General features: G+C 44.7%; 1 protein-coding gene across 5 annotated transcripts in view; it reads left to right on the top strand.

The window, feature by feature from the left end:
* Window positions 1-20,324, top strand: part of stab2 (stabilin 2) — a 35,333-nt gene extending 15,009 nt beyond the window's left edge. For 3 of the 5 annotated variants that reach the window (XM_082510429.1, XM_082510427.1, XM_082510431.1), the window contains 36 exons: window positions 117-248; window positions 343-471; window positions 587-649; window positions 2,407-2,508; window positions 2,581-2,776; window positions 2,854-2,949; window positions 3,072-3,129; window positions 3,218-3,291; window positions 3,404-3,529; window positions 4,188-4,261; window positions 4,349-4,420; window positions 5,018-5,137; window positions 5,204-5,248; window positions 5,314-5,400; window positions 5,525-5,665; window positions 5,814-5,942; window positions 6,312-6,383; window positions 11,855-12,031; window positions 12,245-12,334; window positions 12,419-12,565; window positions 12,998-13,057; window positions 13,138-13,261; window positions 15,679-15,828; window positions 15,904-16,008; window positions 16,182-16,289; window positions 16,654-16,847; window positions 16,949-17,090; window positions 17,677-17,810; window positions 17,901-18,066; window positions 18,352-18,458; window positions 18,533-18,652; window positions 18,730-18,876; window positions 19,203-19,313; window positions 19,390-19,521; window positions 19,660-19,770; window positions 19,956-20,324. In XM_082510429.1, coding sequence (XP_082366555.1) covers window positions 117-248; window positions 343-471; window positions 587-649; window positions 2,407-2,508; window positions 2,581-2,776; window positions 2,854-2,949; window positions 3,072-3,129; window positions 3,218-3,291; window positions 3,404-3,529; window positions 4,188-4,261; window positions 4,349-4,420; window positions 5,018-5,137; window positions 5,204-5,248; window positions 5,314-5,400; window positions 5,525-5,665; window positions 5,814-5,942; window positions 6,312-6,383; window positions 11,855-12,031; window positions 12,245-12,334; window positions 12,419-12,565; window positions 12,998-13,057; window positions 13,138-13,261; window positions 15,679-15,828; window positions 15,904-16,008; window positions 16,182-16,289; window positions 16,654-16,847; window positions 16,949-17,090; window positions 17,677-17,810; window positions 17,901-18,066; window positions 18,352-18,458; window positions 18,533-18,652; window positions 18,730-18,876; window positions 19,203-19,313; window positions 19,390-19,521; window positions 19,660-19,770; window positions 19,956-20,015 — 4,101 coding nt within the window. In that variant the 3' untranslated portion in view covers window positions 20,016-20,324. The remainder of the gene's footprint in view (window positions 1-116; window positions 249-342; window positions 472-586; window positions 650-2,406; window positions 2,509-2,580; window positions 2,777-2,853; window positions 2,950-3,071; window positions 3,130-3,217; window positions 3,292-3,403; window positions 3,530-4,187; window positions 4,262-4,348; window positions 4,421-5,017; window positions 5,138-5,203; window positions 5,249-5,313; window positions 5,401-5,524; window positions 5,666-5,813; window positions 5,943-6,311; window positions 6,384-11,854; window positions 12,032-12,244; window positions 12,335-12,418; window positions 12,566-12,997; window positions 13,058-13,137; window positions 13,262-15,678; window positions 15,829-15,903; window positions 16,009-16,181; window positions 16,290-16,653; window positions 16,848-16,948; window positions 17,091-17,676; window positions 17,811-17,900; window positions 18,067-18,351; window positions 18,459-18,532; window positions 18,653-18,729; window positions 18,877-19,202; window positions 19,314-19,389; window positions 19,522-19,659; window positions 19,771-19,955) is intronic. The other 2 variants (XM_082510428.1, XM_082510430.1) reach the window with 2 other exon arrangements.
* The last annotated feature ends 406 nt before the right edge of the window (window positions 20,325-20,730 follow it).

Raw genomic sequence — 20,730 nt, 5'->3', positions numbered from 1 at the left:
TAAAGCAGATGGTAAATATAGAACTAAACTCTGTAATTAAAGACTTTGACCTCGTCCTCGGGTTTATTTATTTACTTCCTTCAAATTAGTTGTGCTTTTATTTTGTCACTGAACAGGATGTGAAGACCACTCGTTACCACGTGGTGGCATCGCAGCGTCTGTTAAAAACAGACCTTCAGCTCGGAGGTTACAAAGAGACGATGCTTGGGTTTTCCTTCCAGCTCGGCATTTTCCCACGAGACGGAAAGGTCTCATCATGAAATATTGATTCTGTTGCATCTGATCGCATGACAGTCTAAACAACACGATACAAACCACCTGACCTGTGTTTTCCTCATGCAGCTGTTTGTGAATGATGCTCAGATGAACTCCTCTGACATCCTGAGCGGTAAAGGAGTGATCCACGGTCTGTCAGCTGTTCTTCAGATCAACAGAAATCGCTGCGATGATCTCACGTACACAAAAGTCATGGTAAGGTCCTCAGCCACCAGTTAAGTCCTGCAGATACTTCAGCGCCTCCAATCCAGTTCAATGAATGGAGAAACAATCGCATGATAAATATCAACGTTTTCTTTCTGCTCCAAAGGGGAACTGTGTCGACTGCTTATTCCACCAAAACAAGATCTGCCCCAATGACACCATCCCAGATGTAAGTTTTCGGACTTTTTCTGATCATCGTTAATCTTTCAAAGCTTAGACCTTTTTAACCACCAGGCTCTCTAAACAAACTTTTATACCAAACTAGAATCGGATAAATGCAGCTACTACAGAAAATCTGTTTGCAGATGATTCGATTTTAAGTTATGAAAGATGGAAAATTCTCCCCAAAGTCAAAAGAATTACGTTCAGTTTGTCCGACTTTACAAGACTAACAAGAAGTAGGAGAAGATCTAGAGAGGACTTCATGGTATTCCACTAAAGTAATTTCATGACCTCCCAGTGATCACTGACCACTTTACTGTTTGTGCTCTTGTGCCAGTTACAGATTGAATTTCTTTCAGTTTACTGTGACAGTACTAAAGTAACATTAAAAAACAAAACGTATTTTAAGTATAATTGTGCTGAAAAGTAAATTGCTCTTTAACAGCTGTGGGAAAACTGGTATCATTTAGTTGCATTTCATATTGAATTTGACATCTTCAAAAATAAACCAGCGTTTTATTCAATGGAGCGTAAAAATGTTTTTCTTTTTGTGGTGTCGCGATAGAGGAATAACCGGGGACGGTAACTAAGATATTGACAACGCCACCTGGGGGAGGGCGTTACACCCCAGGAAAGATTTCTCTAGCCAATGTACGTGTTGCACTGGCTACCAAAGCCCACAGACTCGTTATTAACGGCAGAGGTGAGACAAAGGAAGTTTACAAATCAAAATTTATTAAGAGGAACTACTAAAAACATAACTATAAAATCAGGAAGGCACCTAGGGTAGCAGGGTTGAGACGGCAAAATAGTTCATTGAAACACTTTAACAAACGATGATTAAAATGACCAGACTCCCTACCACGATGCTACCCTAAAACAATCACAGCATGATAAAAGAATAACTAAACAAAATAGTGGCGACCGGCCACTTGAGGCAACCTACGGGGAGGAGTGCCCAAGGGTGCCACCAATTACTCACCCGTGTAACTTCACTCCAGACCTCACTGTCACTCACACTAAACGGTGCAATCTACCTATGCCCGGTGTGTACACTCGCATGCGTCGGGAAGGGGATTCCACCTCACGTGCCTAGCCCCTCAGCAAGCGGCCGCACCTCCACTAAAGCAATAAAACAAAGCATAAAATGTTACACACATTAATAAAAGATCTACATTAAACAAATACACCCCAAAGTACTGTTCATTATAAAAGCATCACATAACAAACAAGACAGCAGCAGTATAGTGCAAACCTGCAACAAAAGAGGGAAACAGTTGTCAAAGTCCACCCTACTATATGCCACATTATGATGAACACAAGAGTCCCACTTACCACAGGGCAATACTAAACTGAGTGGCTTTCCTTGAGAGATCTGCAGTGCTCAACTGCCTAATGCTCTCAGCCACCTTGGATGGACAAGACTGCCAAATGCCTCCTTCTGGTAGTGAAGCGCAGCTGTTTCTTATAAGCCTGCTAATTGTCAACTGGGAAGGTGTGGATGTTAGTGGTGCGTTTGTGGACATCGTGTAAAATCCTACCCCAGAATCTACTTCACTACATTTTGTAAGTTAGGTGAACTGAAATGAAGAGTTTTATTTTCACTGCTCTATCGCTTCACGCGGATAACTGGTTATACTGTGTAAATATTTTCTTGAAACATGCGTTGTAGAAAATGCTGAAATTAATACTCAGCTCAGATGCACAGCCTGGTCCATGAGAAGCTAAAGTCAAAGTAAGAAGTTGGTGTTTTGCTCTGTGCAGAAATCGGTGAGGAGGACGAGAAAGTGCATGTTCACCCGCACGTTTGAGGGCGAGTGGCTCCCGAGAGTCGGCTGCAGAGCCACCTGCCTCCAGAAGAAGATCGTACGTTTCCTGCTCATTTCAGGGTAAGCATCCTCGGCAGTGTGGCACACTAGAACTCTTCTGTGCTTTCAGGAGCGGAGGTGCTGTGCAGGGTTTTTCGGGGAGCACTGCGAGGCATGCCCCGGTCCAAAGGGTCGGCCCTGCTTCGATAATGGAGTGTGTGTGGACGGGACAAACGGGACCGGAGTGTGTCGGTGTAACGAAGGCTTCAACGGGACCGCCTGTGAAACCTGCCAGAGCGGCAAATACGGAGTCCACTGTGACCAAGGTTCAGTACGTTTCATTAGTCAGCACATGATCTGTCATCTTCATCCTCACCTTCATCGTCACGTGTTGTCTGCTCAGAGTGCGAATGCAAGAACGGACAGTGTAACGAGGGACTGAAGGGCGATGGGACCTGCGAATGTGACGTGGACTGGAGGGGAGTCCACTGTGACCAAAGTAAGGCTGAATGTAGAGAAAAGTGAACGCTGTGATTTAGAACAACAAAATCTCATTTATGAGATCATTTTTAGAAATACTGTTTTTGTCATTTGTGCTGAGCTGCATCCGTGTCGTTGCAGAGATCGAAGCCAAAGCTGACGAGCAGTGCGGCTCGGTGAGATGCCACGGCAGTGCAAAGTAAGTCTGCACAAGTTTAACCGTTACTCTGCGTGCAGGACGCTGGAGGATTTATGCTTCCTGTTAAAACTTTAATCTGGTTTTATAGCTGTGTGACCGGCTCGTCCGGCCCTCAGTGTATCTGTGCTGCCGGCTTCAAAGGAAACGGGACTTTCTGTCAAGGTAACACATGTTATGAGCTCTGCAGGTCACTTACCTGCGGCTTTGGTCTGAGCTTTTTAAAGAGGATTCCTGTGAACCGCAAAGTTTACTGAACACTTTGTGACTCATGCAGCCATAGATCCGTGCGTGGTGGATAACGGCGGCTGCAGTCTGTACGCTCTCTGTAAGAGGACTCGACCCGGCCGAAGAGACTGTGTCTGTAATGCCGGCTACGTGGGCGACGGACTTGTGTGTGTCGGTAAACTCACTTGCCACAACTGCTCACACCTGCTCACAGCTGCTCTGGCTTAGTTATAGTTGGTACAAGGAGTCAAAACGATTTTTAAAAAGGAAAATTTAATTATTCCGAGTCAACATTAACTTGTTCAGATCAGTTTATATAAATTTTTTTTTTTTTAAAAGCAAAAATTAGCTAAGAGGCAATCACACTGAGGATTACAGGGGACATGAAAGAGTGCAAAATACAATCGTGAAAGTTAAAGCAAAAGCATTGACAATAAATCCAGTAATACTAGAAGGATGTGCTTTGTAGTGTAATGGTCTGACTATGGTGGACAAAGTCTGCAGTAATGCAAAACTTAAAAAGCATTTTGTGAAAGTTCTGCGAAGTTAAAGCAAAAATACCAATGCAAAATATTCCAGATATTAGTTCTTCCAGCATCACAGCAAAAAAGGATTCCAGACAATCAGAAAAGCCTTCAGAGCCAGCAAAATGACTGAAATTAAGTAGCTCTGCTGATTTGCGTGGTTTGTGGTATTGTTGTGCTGTGAGGAATTTAAAAGCTCTGGCTCAGCATCGATCCTTGGCAGCAGCTCAAGTTATCAGACACACGATAAAAAGCTTGAACGCATCGTGAATCCGAGATAACCAGGTGGAGTTTTGTGTTTCTCCACAGAGATAAATCCCTGCCTGAAAGGAAACGGGGGTTGCCATGCCAATGCAGACTGCATTCACGTTGGACCGAACAAAGTAAAACTAGCTAACCTCTACAGTCTGACTTTAAGCACAGCTCTCTGCTGACAGTGGCGCTAAATGTGACTTTGTTTTCCTCGGCAGACTTCCTGTGTCTGCAGGGAATTTTACACCGGTGACGGGAAGAACTGCAACATCATCGACTTGTGCCAAAAGGTGAGTTTGTCTTCACTCTGGCTGGTTTCAAGCTGTGGGAAAGATGAGTGATTCAGAATCAGATGATTACATCATTCAGCTAATAATCACACATACAGCCCATAGTAGCACCAAATCACAGCAGCACTCATCTTGGTGCACTTTCCCTGTAAGAAAACACCAACTGCGAGGCAAGAGTTACACCCATAAGTCCTATTGTGAAGGAGGAAGCTTGTTAGGCTGCTCTATTCAGTGTTCCCAGGACAATAATAATGTCCTCGCCTCCTTTAGCACAGGAACTGTGGTAGTCGTGTTTTCAGTCAGTGCTCTGGCTCTGGTAAGGCTCACCTGGCTGAGCTGGTGACCCAGGTATGCTGCAGAAGAGCAGCATACAGCCACCTGTCTGCTGTCCTGTCAAGACAGCAAAAACAACCCTGAAAGCTGTCTGAGGCTGATGTGCTTCCTTTTCTGGTCACTGAAGCTGAGGTTGAGCGTTGCACATACAGTTCTAGGTTTTCATGCTGCTCCTGTCTCTGTCAAAGGTTTCTTACTTTTATGCTGTAAAGACCACATCAATTCAAGCTGTTACCCTCTCACGTGTTGATGCTGATGTTCCAGAACAATGGCGGCTGTCATCGGAATGCCCGGTGCAACATGACAGGTCCAGGCACTCAAAGCTGCACCTGCAGGCAAAATTTCATTGGCGACGGTGTGACCTGCAAAGGCACTGTGGCGAGGGTGAGCAGCTGAAATACAATGAAAGCAGCGCCGCAGGGCTTTGCACTAACTGTTGTCTCGTTACAGGAAATAGAGACACGTCGTCACACGGACTTTTACTTTGGTCTGATGGTGAGTAGTGCTCCCCTCTGTCGCCCCCTGCTGGTGGAATTGCATTAACAGAACTCTGTTTTCAGATAATGGAGATTTCCCTGCAAGGGCGAGGGCCATTCACTGTCTTCATTCCAGACCCCGAGGCCTTCAGGACAAACACTTCACGCGAGGTCAGACCTTTGGTTACTGCTGGACAAACATCAGCGTGTCTTTGAAGACACACTGTAATTACATCAGAGTCTGGTCAGCTCAGGATGAATCAGAAATTAACAAGTTTGTAATTTTATCTTTTAGATGAGACGGAAGAGAGAGCGGTACGCTAATGTCCTGCGCAGCCACATCGTCATGTGTCACACTCTCCTGGCTGCTGACCTGAGCCAACCACGAAACCTGACATCGCTGTCTGGACTCGTGCTGACCACCAGCATCACCCAGGTCAGCCCTCAGCTGGTTTAATAGATTTATATCTATATTTATGAATCCTGCCAATAAACAAAGGCCGAATCGATGCTTTATTATAAACAAGCATTCTTCAGTTTTATTTCTGTTATTGGGACACTTTGTGTTTGGCTTTTTTTTTCAGGGCAGTGTCTTCATCAACCAGGCAAATGTGACAAAGAGCGATGACCTCAGTGTGAATGGAATCATCCATGAAATTGACAGGATTCTGTATCCTCCAGATGTGGACAAAGACAGTTTTATGCTCGCCCCTGTAAGTATCCATCAGGTCATTTTGGAATAAGGAATCAGGGAAGCTGATGCTGAATGGATCGACTGGTTAGAGCTTTATTATCATATAAAACAATGACCATTGTTACTGAATTATAAAATGATCACTGAATGCTTTACTGTTACAGTGACATGTTAGTTAATAAGCTGTCTATTATTTCATGACCTGTTTAATTACTGTTTATTAAATAACATGTAAAATGCTAAATATATTCTAAAATCTATTTATTGGTATAATAGCATTTTTTTCTAGCTCATTGAAACTGTGAGCAGCTGTCTGACTGTAGACTTTCTGGATGTTATGTTTTCTGTAATGTTTCATGCACACCTTCATTCTGATGGTTTCCTGCAGGATGACTCTCAGCTGAACCTGACCGATGTGGCTGCACGTCACGGTTATCGAACCTTCTACAAACTGCTACAGGTAACACGCTACAACTTCCCCTTCTTCCTTCTCACTGACAACAAGAGCTGCTTATAGAGAATTAGCTGGTTGTGTGTGTTTTTACTCTAATATTGTATTTTAATATTGCACTTTAAGGTGACTGTTGTTCTGAAGTGGTGCACCAATAACATGTATTACAGCCAAAGTGCTTAAACCAATATATCAATGTTAACAGAGCAAAAGAAGTGTGTCACTGTTGTTCACTTTGTCCGATCATTGCTCAAACATGTGGAGCACAACAATACTATAACTAATATCAGCAAAGCTCATGTTAAAATGAGATACTACACAACAACAAGCAGCATTAACACAACATTTAGACAAGCTGCACAATGACATCACTTCCTCTGGGTTTTGTAACAAACGAACACCTAGACTACAACATCAGGACACACATGCAAACTCCCTCACACACTCACACACATATAATAATAATAATAATAATAATAATAATAATAATAATAATAATAATTTATTTTATTTGAGGGCGCCTTTCAGAAACCCAATGTCACCTTACAAAGAACACAATTAATAAAAGGAACAACAGTCATAAAATACATAAAATAAGTTAAAATTACAAAACAGAGCTTGACAACAGATAAAATCAGCATTAAAGCAAATAAGCCAGTTTAAACAGATGTGTTTTGAGCTGTGTCTTAAATACGGAGAGGGAGTCAATATTTCTTAGTGCAGGAGGAAGAGAGTTCCAGAGCTGAGGAGCAGAGCGACTGAAAGCTCTGTTCCCCATAGTGATAAGGTGTGAGGACGAAACAGTAAGATGAATAGCAGATGATGATCTGAGAGGGCGGGAAACAGTGGTGATATGGAGCAGGTCACACAAATATGAAGGCGCAGATTTATGGATACACTTGTATGTAAGGAGTAAGATTTCTATGGGCAACCAGTGAAGCTGCTGAAGAACTGGGGTAATACGAGCTCTTAACGGAGTGCAAGTTATGACCCGAGCTGCAGAATTTTGAAGGAGCTGGAGTTTATGAAGGGACCTTTTAGGGAGACCAAATAGGAGGGAATTACAGTAATCAATACGGGATGTAATAAGACTATGGACAAGGATGGCAGCAGCATGAGGAGTAAGGAAGGGACAGAGTCGGTTAATATTACGTAAATGGAAGTAAGCAGACCGGGTTATGTAATTAATGTGAGACTGGAATGAAAGAGTATTATCAAGTATGACACCCAAACTCTTAACCTGAGGGGAGGGAAGGGTAGGAGAATCTTCAATGTTAATGGAAAAACTGTGGAATTTGGTTAAGATAGATGGTGTACCAACAAGTAAAACTTCAGTTTTATTACTGTTTAGTTTGAGGAAATTGGAGGAGAACCAGGATCTAATCTCAATAAGACAGTCTGAGAGATAGGTAGGTGGGAGAGATGAATTGGGTTTAGAAGAAAGGTAGAGCTGGGTGTCATCAGCATAACAGTGAAAATTTATATTATATTTTCGGAATATATAACCAAGAGGAAGCATATAAATAATGAATAAAAGAGGCCCCAATACTGAACCCTGGGGCACACCAGCAGAAACAGGATAGAGAGTTGAAGAATGGGATTTAAATTGGATAAACTGAGTGCGGTCTGAGAGATAGGAGGTGAACCAGGCAAGGGGGGTGTGACTAATACCAATGGAAGCTAACCGGTTCAGGAGAATATTGTGAGAAATGGTATCAAACGCCGCACTAAGATCAAGAAGGATGAGGATGGATAGGAGACCAGAATCAGCTGCCATCAGAAGGTCATTGGTAATTCTTAACAGAGCAGTTTCTGTGCTATGATTGAGGCAGAAATCCGATTGAAATTGTTCATGGAGATTATGGTCACTGAGATGTAAATGAAGCTGGGCGGCGACAACTTTTTCAAGAATTTTTGAAATAAAGAGGAGATTTGATATAGGGCGAAGATTATCAAAGTTATTGGGGTCTGCACCAGGCTTTTTGAGAATTGGGATAACAGAAGCCTTTTTCAGTGCTTCAGGAACAATTCCAGTGTTCAGGGAGGAATGAATAATATTGGTTATGAGAGGTGCGAACGAGGGAAGACAGGCTTTAACTACAGGGAGTGCAGAATTATTAGGCAAATGAGTATTTTGTCCACATCATCCTCTTCATGCATGTTGTCTTACTCCAAGCTGTATAGGCTCGAAAGCCTACTACCAATCAAGCATATTAGTGCATCTCTGTAATGAGAAGGGGTGTGGTCTAATGACATCAACACCCTATATCAGGTGTGCATAATTATTAGGCAACGTCCTTTCCTTTGGCAAAATGGGTCAAAAGAAGGACTTGACAGGCTCAGAAAAGTCAAAAATAGTGAGATATCTTGCAGAGGGATGCAGCAGTCTCAACATTGCAAAGCTTCTGAAGCGTGATCATCGAACAATCAAGCGTTTCATTCAAAATAGTCAACAGGGTCACAAGAAGCGTGTGGAAAAACCAAGGCGCAAAATAACTGCCCATGAACTGAGAAAAGTCAAGCGTGCAGCTGCCAAGATGCCACTTGCCACCAGTTTGGCCATATTTCAGAGCTGCAACATCACTGGAGTGCCCAAAAGCACAAGGTGTGCAATACTCAGAGACATGGCCAAGGTAAGAAAGGCTGAAAGACGACCACCACTGAACAAGACACACAAGCTGAAACGTCAAGACTGGGCCAAGAAATATCTCAAGAACGATTTTTCTAAGGTTTTATGGACTGATGAAATGAGAGTGAGTCTTGATGGGCCAGATGGATGGGCCCGTGGCTGGATTGGTAAAGGGCAGAGAGCTCCAGTCCGACTCAGACGCCAGCAAGGTGGCGGTGGAGTACTGGTTTGGGCTGGTATCATCAAAGATGAGCTTGTGGGGCCTTTTCGGGTTGAGGATGGAGTCAAGCTCAACTCCCAGTCCTACTGCCAGTTTCTGGAAGACACCTTCTTCAAGCAGTGGTACAGGAAGAAGTCTGCATCCTTCAAGAAAAACATGATTTTCATGCAGGACAATGCTCCATCACACGCGTCCAAGTACTCCACAGCGTGGCTGGCAAGAAAGGGTATAAAAGAAGAAAAACTAATGACATGGCCACCTTGTTCACCTGATCTGAACCCCATTGAGAACCTGTGGTCCATCATCAAATGTGAGATTTACAAGGAGGGAAAACAGTACACCTCTCTGAACAGTGTCTGGGAGGCTGTGGTTGCTGCTGCACGCAATGTTGATGGTGAACAGATCAAAACACTGACAGAATCCATGGATGGCAGGCTTTTGAGGGTCCTTGCAAAGAAAGGTGGCTATATTGGTCGCTGATTTGTTTTTGTTTTGTTTTTGAATGTCAGAAATGTATATTTGTGAATGTGGAGATGTTATATTGGTTTCACTGGTAAAAATAAATGATTGAAATGGGTATATATTTATTTTTTGTTAAATTGCCTAATAATTATGCACAGTAATAGTCACCTGCACACACAGATATCCCCCTAAAATAGCTAAAACTAAAAACAAACTAAAGACTACTTCCAAAAACATTCAGCTTTGATATTAATGAGTTTTTTGGGTTCATTGAGAACATGGTTGTTGTTCAATAATAAAATTATTCCTCAAAAATACAACTTGCCTAATAATTCTGCACTCCCTGTAACACAGTAGGGAGAGGGTCAAGTTGACAGGCGGATGACTTAGATTTTTTAATGAGATTAGATACGTCAGTTATGGAGGGAAGAGTAAAGCTTGAAAATAACAGACAGGAAGACAGTGGGGGAACCAGGAAGTCTACTTCAGAGTCAGGAGCTCCTAAAGACTTAACTTGATGGTGAATGTCTGAGATTTTACAAGTGAAAAAAGAGATAAGAGAGTTGCTAAAATCAACAGAATACATCTGAGAGGGGAATGTGTCTGGAGGTTTTGTAATTTTACTGAACAATGAATAGAGGGACCTGGAGTTACCTTCATTAGAACTAATTAAACCAGAGTAGTAAGCAGATTTGGCTGAGGCAATGCAGTCCTTATAGAACAAAATATGATCATTGTGCATTTCTTTATGTACAGCAAGTCTGGTTTTCTTGAATAGACGTTCGAGTTGGCATCCTTTAGCTTTAAGGTGACACAGGTCGGAGGTAAACCATGGAGCTGAACGGGAAAATGAGACTGTTCGATGTTTAAGGGGAGCAAATATGTTAAGAAGGCTATGAAGGTTGACATTATAATGACAAACGAGTTCATGAGGGGTTGAGGAGCAGTGGATAGATGGAAGGTCATGAGCGGCAGATGAAAAAACAGCTGGGTTAATATTACTAGTTTTCCTAAAAGTGATATTACGAGAGATACAGTTTTTGGAAGCGGTTATGTTTGCATCAAAAGAAATAAACATATGATCAGACTGGGGAAACAATGTGGCTTTACAATGGGTGGGGGTAATGCCAGAACAACAGACCAAATCCAGGATATGACCTTTAGAGTGGGTAGGAAATTTTATGTACTGTAGAAGCCCAAAACTTTCCAGGCAGGAGGTAAAATCTCTGGAAAGAGGGATTTTATCATTGTCCATATGAATATTGAAGTCACCAGCAATGATCAGATTTGGAAAAAGTACAGAGAAATGAGTGAGAAGAGCAGAAAATTCATTTAAAAACTCCTTGTTTGGCTTAGGTGGCCGATAAACAGTACATATGATGGTGGGGGTAGATCCAGGGAGCTGTAGTGCAATGTATTCAAATGAATGGGAGTTAAGGGCAGAGACAGGGAGTACTTTTCCAGTGCTTCCGGTGAATTATTGCGAGATCTCCGCCCCTCCCCGAGATGCGAGGTTGACAGGTGTAAACAAACTCAGATGGAGTGGAGTCATTGAGAGAAACAAAGTCATTGGGCTGTTGCCATGTTTCAGTCAAACAAAGAAAGTCCAACTTACGATCACAGAGGAGATCATGTACGAGATGTCCCTTACCAGTGACAGAGCGGATGTTTAATAGACCAAAATTGATGCTGGAGTTGCCATGCCTGACAGTAGGCTTAGTTGATTTAGCCAGGTGGGCCAGCACACTGTGGTCAACAGCCCGGTCAGTCTTGCAGGGAGGACGACGAGTTTTTGACCAGATGGAAAATATTGAGTTAGTGTCACTGATGTTGAACTTCCACGGAAGCCCTCGGTGGATATACCTGCGGCGGGCTGGAAGGCGATGTCCGGGTAGAAGTATAGAGCCACAGGTGGAGAGACAGCCAGGCAAAAACGAAGCCGCAAAAGATCTGTAGCAGAGTACTGGAGAAGAGCTGTCGCCGGGTGATGAATGATGGATAAAAAAAAATCCCAGGTGAGCACGAGCCACACCAACACCCTGTGGATCCGCATCTTAAGCCACCAATATACTCACACATAGATGGATGGAGTGGACTGTGGAGTGAACTAGCAGAAGGGCTGGTGTCCTGTTAGCCAGTTTTATTCGCATGAAATCTCATGTTTTTCAGGACACAGGTGTAATGGACCTGGTGAATGATATCATGTACCAGCCGGTGACAATCTTCCTGCCGTCAGACGGTGTCATGGCATCTCTGCCGCAGGAACAGAAGGACTTCCTGTTCCACCAACACAATCGACCCCAGCTGATGGAGTACCTGAAATACCACATCCTGCACAGCCAGAAGGTAAAACTTCTTTAGAGGGTACTTTTAGAGAAGCGTTAGACACTTTACAGCATGGCAGCTGGAAGAACAGCTCTGAAAGATTTGATAACTGGGATAAAATGTGAGGGTGCCTCAGGGAGGTTATCGCAGAACAAACATGGTGCTGTGGAGGTAAAAACGCTGAAGCAGGTCAGGTGGTTTCTCAGGTTTAGTTTAAAATGCCTTTAATCTCAGGTTTACGCTGAAGGACTGATCTTCCTGGACTCGGCTCGGAGTTTGCAGGGTTCGCCGCTCTCCTTCTCCTGTGGTGGGACAGACAACATTGTGAGTACTACAGTAAGAGAAATCTACAGAGAAGACAAACAAGACAAACATGGACTCCAAATAACCAACTGTCTTTTTGAACAGGGAGAAATCTTCATCAACAACAGGAAGTGTCGGATTGTTCAGAGACACCTCATCTTTAAAGCGGGCATTGCCTACGGGATCGACTGCTTGCTAACTCCTCCCAGCCTCGGAGGACGCTGTGATGAACAAAGAACCTTTGACCTTCCGGTGAATCCTCACTTTACTGTCTGAGATGCATCTGAATGCTACCTGGAACAACCAGACATACTGATTCTGACTGTGTAAACTGTTAATGCTGATGGTGTTGGAGCACGGGTTGTGTGTAACTCGTAGGCTTGAAGTGTACTCACACAGTGAAAGTAACGGTGAGAGCCTGGCCTAATCTACAGTCTTAGAGGCCTGCTGTGTTCATGTTTTAGTTTCTGGTTATTTTTCCTGTAGCGGTGAACAGTCTGAAAAATGATTTAGAGCACCGAGAGCCTGGCAGTGGAGTGTGCCACAACTCCACACTAGTGTGGGTTTAAAAAAGCTAGATGGTCCTAAAATCAGTCAAACATTTCCCACAGCAGCAGAAATAAAAAGATTTTTGCAGGTGAGCTGATGGTTCATTTGATCTTTTCTTTTCTTCTTCTGTGGTAGACAAGCTGTGGAGTATGCAGCTTTTCTTCCACTCGCTGTCCTGCGGGAGGCATTCGTAAGGTCTGAGTCCCATCTTTAACAAACTCACTGCCTCTGTCAGGCTGAGCCTCGAAGGAAACGTCTCTGTTTTTTGTGTTCAGGAGGTTCAGAAGTGTGATCTGCCCACCTTTTCCTTTGCTAAGAACACCGGCTGTCGCCCCATCTGCACCTTTAACATGTGGGAGCCAAAGTGTTGTCGTGGTTACTACGGACGAGACTGTCTGGGTGAGATAACAACGTCATCCTCATATTAAAACCATTTCTTCAGTCTTTCTTAAATTTTTTGAAACTTTTTTAGGTGAAATTGAACAGTTTTTGTTGTGTGACAGAATATTCAGCTTTTTATATCGTTAATTAAAACCAAAGAATAAATATCCTGATTGGCTGCGGTTAGAGTTAGGGTTGGTGCTGAGGTTATCACTGATAATGATTTGAGGGTCTGTCCCAGTGAGAGGTAGGGTACACCTGGATAGGTCACCAGTAGGGATGCACCGAAACCACTTTTTTGGAAACGAGTACGAGTACTTGCATTTCAGTACTCGCCGATACCGATACCGAGTACTTAATAAAAACATGATTTAAATTTACAGGTAACAGCTTTAGTCCTATAATTTAACAAAAAACAAACAAGGCATGGTTTGGAATTAAGAACATTTATTTAAAATGAAAAGCATGTTGTATGCAACATATTACAGAATAAATAATTATGAAAAAAAAAATTTAAACAGTGACAGTGCAACTCAAGTATTTTTTTCAGTTTATTGTAAACTCTGCCACTTTGGACAACACAAGGGGCATTAATAAACATCTTTGCTATTTAGTGCACAATATTTGAATAAACTAACAACATCCACCAACATAGAACTGTGGCAGTCAGTGCAACTGAGGTAGGTATTAACATCAAGTCTAAGATGACTCACTTAGTGGAGAGAAAAAGTGAGTGGCAGGGTTTTTTTTAAAGAAAAGTAGCTTTTCTGCATTATCAGCAGTCAGACTGTTTCTGTTTTCATCTATAATGTGTGACACTGAGCTAAAAAGCCTTTCACTTTCCACACTGCTACATGGGGCTGAGAGGTATTTACGGGCTATTTTAGCCAAAGTGGGGAACCTGATTTTGTTGACACCCCAGTACTTCAGAGGACTGTCTTCACGAGGGCTTGGGGCCTCTCCGAGGTATGTGTCGAGCTCAATGGCAGCACCTGCTGCCAGCGGCTGTGCTGCCTGGGGCTGCTCCTTAGCGATTTCGTCAAATACAGTGTCCAGACTGCTGCTAGTGCTGGCCTGGGCCTTGAGGAACAGTTTAGCAGGAGGTTCTGCAGCTTCTGCCCGACTCCCCTCTGCCTCAGCTCTGGACATCATCTGCAGCTCCTGCTTCAGGTGCAGCTTGGCCTCTGGAGCAGTGTTGTTGGCGAAGAAGCGATCTTTATACCTGCACAAAATTCATAAATGTATTAATATGTGGAAAAATAGGAGTGATTTTAGTTTCCCCTAAACCACTGTGACAAATGCCAGCCATTTGACTTTCTGGTAATAATAAGGGAAATGTATTTCATATTATATATATTGCATACATTTGTATTTGTGTATTTTAGTTACAAATATATAATATTTCAGATGTAAAATAATCTTACATTTAGTACTGTAGCTATACTCATTGAATACCTATAGCACACAGACTTTACCTTGGGTCAAGTATGGTGGAGATGAAGTACAGTGGGTTGGTCTCGACGTCACTGAAGCGCTTCTTGACAGCTGCCAGTAAGGTTGCTTTCATTGCCTTGACTCTGTGGTCCTAGTCTGTTTCTCTGTTTAGAAGTCTCACTAGCACAGTCACAGCTGGGATGACATCAGAGGCTAGTGCGTCGTAGCTGCTCACTTTTTTAGTTAGTTCCTCAAAGGGGGCGAGGATGGCAACAGTCTTCTCCATAAGAGCCCATTGGTGAGCGGTGAGATAGTCAGGGAGTTCGTGCTCGGACACATACACCCCCAGCACTCGCTTTTGCTCAATGAGGGACTGGAGCATGTAATACGTGCTGTTCCAGCGCGTCTGTACGTCCTGCTGCAGTCTCTTTATTGGCTGGTTGAGCTGTCCCTGAATGTCATCGAGGCGGGAGTAGGTTAAGGCGGAATGTTTAAAATGCCCAACTATTTTCCGTCCCACTGCTATAGCATCAGCTTTGCTCCTCTGTGCTAATAAGCGTGGGTAAATAAGCGTGGGTAAACTCTTTCGCTGAGCACAATTTGCCTTTGTTTTCGCGTCTTTGTTCACTTTGAAATAGTTCCACACGGCTGACTTGTCTCGCCTCGCCTTCTCCCAGCTCTGAGCTGCAGCCGGGGCCTGGGGGCGGGCACTCGGCGCCTGTGATTAACCCCTTACATGCCGCTCAAACATAGACAGGTCTCAGACCGTGGTATCGGTCCCCGGTATCGGGGGACTTTTAACGAGTACTGGTACTTTAGAAAATGTGGTATCGAGGCCGATACCAGATATCGGTATCGGTGCATCCCTTCTCACCAGTACTTCAGTGAGCATTTCAAAATGCAAATGATCTCAGTGACATCATATAAATGAGCAGGTTACGTCACTGATTGATTTGATTGATTCAGCTACTGATGGACTGCCTTCTCTGCTCTCTGTGCAGGGTGTCCTGGGGGGTTCAGATCTCCCTGCAATAACCGTGGGAAATGTGATGACGGTCAGCTTGGTAACGGTACCTGTACCTGCGACACAGGTTTCAGAGGCACGTCCTGTGAGCTGTGCAGTGATGGATTCTATGGACCCACCTGTAAAGGTGAGTAATAGACGGGGTTTTCTCTGCGGCGTCAGATTGTAACACTCTTACTATCCTGACTTGCTTGTTTTTCAGCCTGTAACTGCTCAGAGCATGGGTCATGTGACGACGGGTGGAAAGGTACGGGTTTGTGTTTCTGTGAGGCCGGATGGACCGGAGACCGCTGTGACGTTCAGCAGAGTGAGTTCATTTCCTTCGTTGGCTTAGACTGAATTAGATAAAACCGATCAGTCCTAAAGACACTCGCCAGCTCTCAGCGCAGTTCAGACCAAACCCAAGAATAAAAATACTCAGGTATGAAAAGTAGATGTTTGTGCACTTTAATCACACTCATGTTTCTGTGTCTCCTCCAGCTGAGATCTTTCAATGTTCTCCAGCCTGCTCTCCAAAAGCCGTCTGTAAGGCAAACAACACCTGTGAGTGCCGGCCTTTTCATGAGGGTGACGGATTCACTTGCACAGGTAACAGTGGACCAGCATGAGGTGCCATCTCTCTTTTAACCTCTTTCAATCTCATTTAACCCGAACTCTTTCATGGCATGCATTTTTAATTTCTCTGTGCTATATTTGCTATACACAGTTGAGTAATGATGTGCAAAACTCTTTATTTGATGTCTGAATATAGCAGAATTTTTCCGAGTACAAAAAGAAAATGAGAAACAACAATTGTGCTCCTTTGAGCAATATGGGTCATTTAAAAGCCATTTGAAAGAGCAAAATTTAGTTTTGTGATCTAGACAACCCAAAATGTGATGTCCCCATATGTGGATGCCAGGTCCTTGGAGGTTAAATGACGGTAGCTGAGTGTGTACATCTTTCCCTGCAGTGGTGGACATCTGTCAGATCTGGAATGGAGGCTGTGCTAAGGGGGCCAAGTGCTCACAGAATGGAGGTAAGGTGAGCTGCACCTGTCCCAAAGATCACACTGGAGACGGGTTCACCTGTCAGCCCATCGACCCCTGTGCATTAGGAGACAATGGAGGCTGCCATGAACACGCTGTATGCACCATGACGGCTCCGGTAAGGACGACATGGGACTTGTTTTCTAAGGTTACACCATCAGGTCCTACTTACCTGTAAACTGTGTGTGTGTGTGTGTGTGTGTGCGTGCGTGTGCACAGGGGAGGAGGAAGTGCATGTGTAAGAACAACTACATCGGAGACGGAGTGACCTGTGAGGTCAGACAGCTGCCTATCAGCCGCTGTCTGCAAAACAACGGCCAGTGTCATCGCGACGCCAAATGCACCGACCTCCACTTTGAAGGTACACGTGAACGTCATTCAAGTGGAAGCTCATTGGATGATGAAGTATTGAGCAGGAGTGTTTCTTGCAGGGTGAATGCATATTGTTATTGTGAGCGAGGTCATGACGTTTGCTTACAGCAGCCGATTTAACCCTCGGAGCTCGAACCCTGACTTTTTTTGAAGTGGAGCAGAAAGTTTGTGTCTGTTGTGATGTGTTTACAAAGATTAATATTTTCCTGCTGATCGTCAAATCTTTCAATTCAAATTTCTCTGAGCCTCATTTGTGTCAGCAGCAGCTACACACCAGGGGTGTTGCTGCACAGAGTAGCGGGTATTTACTAAAACATACATGGAGTGTTTAAGAAATTGACTGTTGTTTTAAATGAATCATCAATGAATGAATAACTCTCAGAATATCTCTAATTATACTTGAATCATAACTTTTTGTACCTTCATGGAAAAAGAAGACATGGATGAATTCATTAATCTGTGTTCCTTTTTCTTCCCTGTAGGTGGAGCTGAGTGTTCCCTTCACTGATAACCTTGACATGCTGAACTTCTCCCTCACTATTTTTCGTACATTCTGATATTTATGTGTTGTGCAGATTCGATGCTCGGTGTGTTCCACTATCGTTCCAAGAAAGGTCAGTACAAACTGAACTACACGGCAGCTGAGCAGGCCTGCGCTGCAGAGGGAGGCCGCCTGGCCACGTACACTCAACTGGCCTACGCTCAGCAGGTCAGTGAACACATCACAGTAGCTCCCGGACAATTGACGTCAGCCCCTGGCACTCCTGCTGAAACATGTCGGCTGTGTGTGGCTCTGCAGGGCGGGCTGAACATGTGTGCTGCTGGCTGGTTGGACCAGGCCCGGGTGGCGTACCCCACCACCTACTCCAACCCAAAGTGTGGCTTCGGACACGTGGGCATCGTGGACTACGGCACCCGCAAAAACCTGAGCGAGACCTGGGACACCTTCTGTTACAGGATGCAAGGTGAGGGAGGAAGATGATGACACGTCTGGCTTCATGTGAACACGAGTGAAAGTAAATCTGTTTGTCAGATTTCTATAATGCAGACAGTGTGTTTATTAAGATATGAGCAGGTGAGGTGCACTTTATTTAAACTTTGTAAATACTTAGTAAAATTTGGCTGTGAGGGAAAAGGCACATTTGTTCCTTCACAGTAGCTGGAAGTCTGCACAGACTAGGTTTGTTAGTTGAAGCGTGCTCAGTGCCATGGTTACGTGCAGATGATCGGCCCGTATATCTTTGTTTCAGAGGTGAAGTGCGAGTGCAAACGAGGTTACACTGGGGACGGTTTCAGCTGTACTGGAAATCTGCTGCAGGTCCTGAGATCCACGCCGAGCTTCTCAAACTTCCTCACCGTAAGTGACGTCAGATCGCTCAGATGCCACTGATCATTGCCTGCACGTGTACAATCCTATCCCTCCTTCTGCAGCAAATCCTGAACTGCTCCCAGGCTTCCGAGTCGGGGAAGCAGCTCGTGCAGCGTCTCAGTAACCTGACTGTCCAGTCCACTCTGTTCGTACCTGACAACCGCGGCCTGCCCAGCAACCAGGTGAGCCATTCACCAGGGCCCTTTAATTTTGTCACACATACAGTTACATCGGTGTGCTCACCTGTGCGTTCCTCCAGACTCTGTCTCTGCGTGACATCGAGTTCCACCTGTCGGAGGGTCAGGCTTTCCCTCTGAGCCAGCTGAAGAACGGCAGCCGGATCAGAACTCGAGTCGGCAGTCTGACCGTCCTCGGAGTCGCCGACCAGCTTGACCCGTCGGCTCTGGTCAGAAACAAGCTCATGCAATTGTCATGCACCGCTACACTAACACGCCTCTCTCCTCCTGCTCACTGCGTCAATCTGAATCAGAGGAGACCAAAAGTCTTCTGCAGCACAGTGATCTGACCTAAACGTGCTCAGAGTGTCCCCCTCATGTTTATGGGCTACCTTTGCTAAAGCGCCGCCTTTCCAACTCATTTAGGTGTCTGAGAGAGCAAACAGAACTGTCCTGTCTCTGTGTGTATGTGTCTGAGTGTGTGTGTCTCTGAGTGTGTGTTTGTGTGTTGTTTCTGTTGTTTGTATGAAGTTCTAATCTGGTTTCGTTCTCTCAGTCGTTTCGTTACATCAACGACCACTTCGTCAGCGACTCTGACATTATGGCTGCCAACGGGATCATCCACGTCATTCAGGGACCCCTAAAGGCCCCGGCCCCTCACCCACAGGTGAGTCCGACCTGCCTCCATAATCAGAATGCACACTCCTTATCTGACCCCCTGAATTCTCTGATTGGCTCTGCAGATGCATGTGGCGCACAAAGCTGGGATGGGCATCGGCGTGGTGCTGCTGATCGCGTTGGTGGGCGGAGCCATCTTTGTGGGATACCGCTTCTACCGTAACAACACCAAACCCTTCCAGTTCCACTACTTCAAGGTCAGACTGGAACTTTGCACTGAGGCTAGGGGAGTGCTGTCAGTGTGACGCACCGCATCATGACATTTTTATTTGACGCAGCTTCACTATCGATCTTCACTCGTGTAACTCGAGTTACTCCTGTGGTTGCTCTGACAGGAGGATGACGGGGAGGAAGAAGCTCCGCCCACAAACAGCAGCCGCAACATCTGTAACCCGGTGTATGAAGCGGCGCCAGCGGCTGGCGAGTCCAGTGCGTCGGCGGTCACGGTGAGTCATCGGCGGACGTTTGTGCAGCTCAGAATGAAAGCTGTGACCAACGACCAGACTGCAGTCTGCTCTCGGTTTACAGCACACTCTGTTTCATTCAAACCTTTCAGGCTCTCACTCTGACGACTGAGAGGAGGATTTTATTCGCTTTAATGAGCAGTCAGGTGATTACACTGTGTTTGCAGGTGGACGACAAACACGAGGTGGAGAACGCAGGAAGTTACGACCTGCTGCAAATCAGCTGAGAGGGAAGTGGAACCTTGGCTGATGTCTTTACCCCTCGGTGGACTGGGACCTCTGTGGCCAGCTGGGTCTCCGACACTGCCGGTGCAGACGAGTCCCGTTTCAGGCTTCTCTCTGTGAACTGAAGGACTGCTTCACCCAAAACTTAAAGTTCGCCTAGCAGAGTTGGAAACAACACAACGATGCTTTTCATTTTCTCTGCAGTCTCTCATTTTTGAAATGATTCCTGTATAAAAAATATTTTACAGCAGATATGTTTAAATTAACAGATATAAATGAAAAACTGCAAATAAAGCCGAGCTGAATGGGAATGCTGTCGTTTCATGGCCTCCATCTGCCTGTCAGAGAGTCGTCCTCATGACTAAATACACTGAATGTGGATACTTTGATGTAGTGATGTCACTAAACGCACAAACACACACAAGTGCAATAGGCAGAAATGTAAAATATGAGAATCTGTGATGAATGGATTAATTTCCTTGAGTTTTTCTGTGATTGTCCCAGAAACACTAGGCTGGGTTTGCTGTTCAGGTAAAACAACCAGGTGTGAACCGGCTTCACTGACACAGCCGGGAAGGAACTCATAGTGGGACTGAACAGAACACTGCAGGATTCAGAGGTCACTGACGGACCATTGCCCCCTGCAGGCCACAGCTCGTTACACACTTAATGTGAAATGTAATGTTTTACCCGGTCGGTCGTACGCACAGCGGGCAG

The sequence above is a fragment of the Aulonocara stuartgranti genome (assembly GCF_965226115.1).
Source record: "Aulonocara stuartgranti genome assembly, chromosome: 17".
NCBI lineage: Eukaryota > Metazoa > Chordata > Actinopteri > Cichliformes > Cichlidae > Aulonocara > Aulonocara stuartgranti.
The sequence above is the reverse complement of the archived record's forward strand: the minus strand, read 5'-3'. Positions and strand labels throughout refer to the sequence as shown.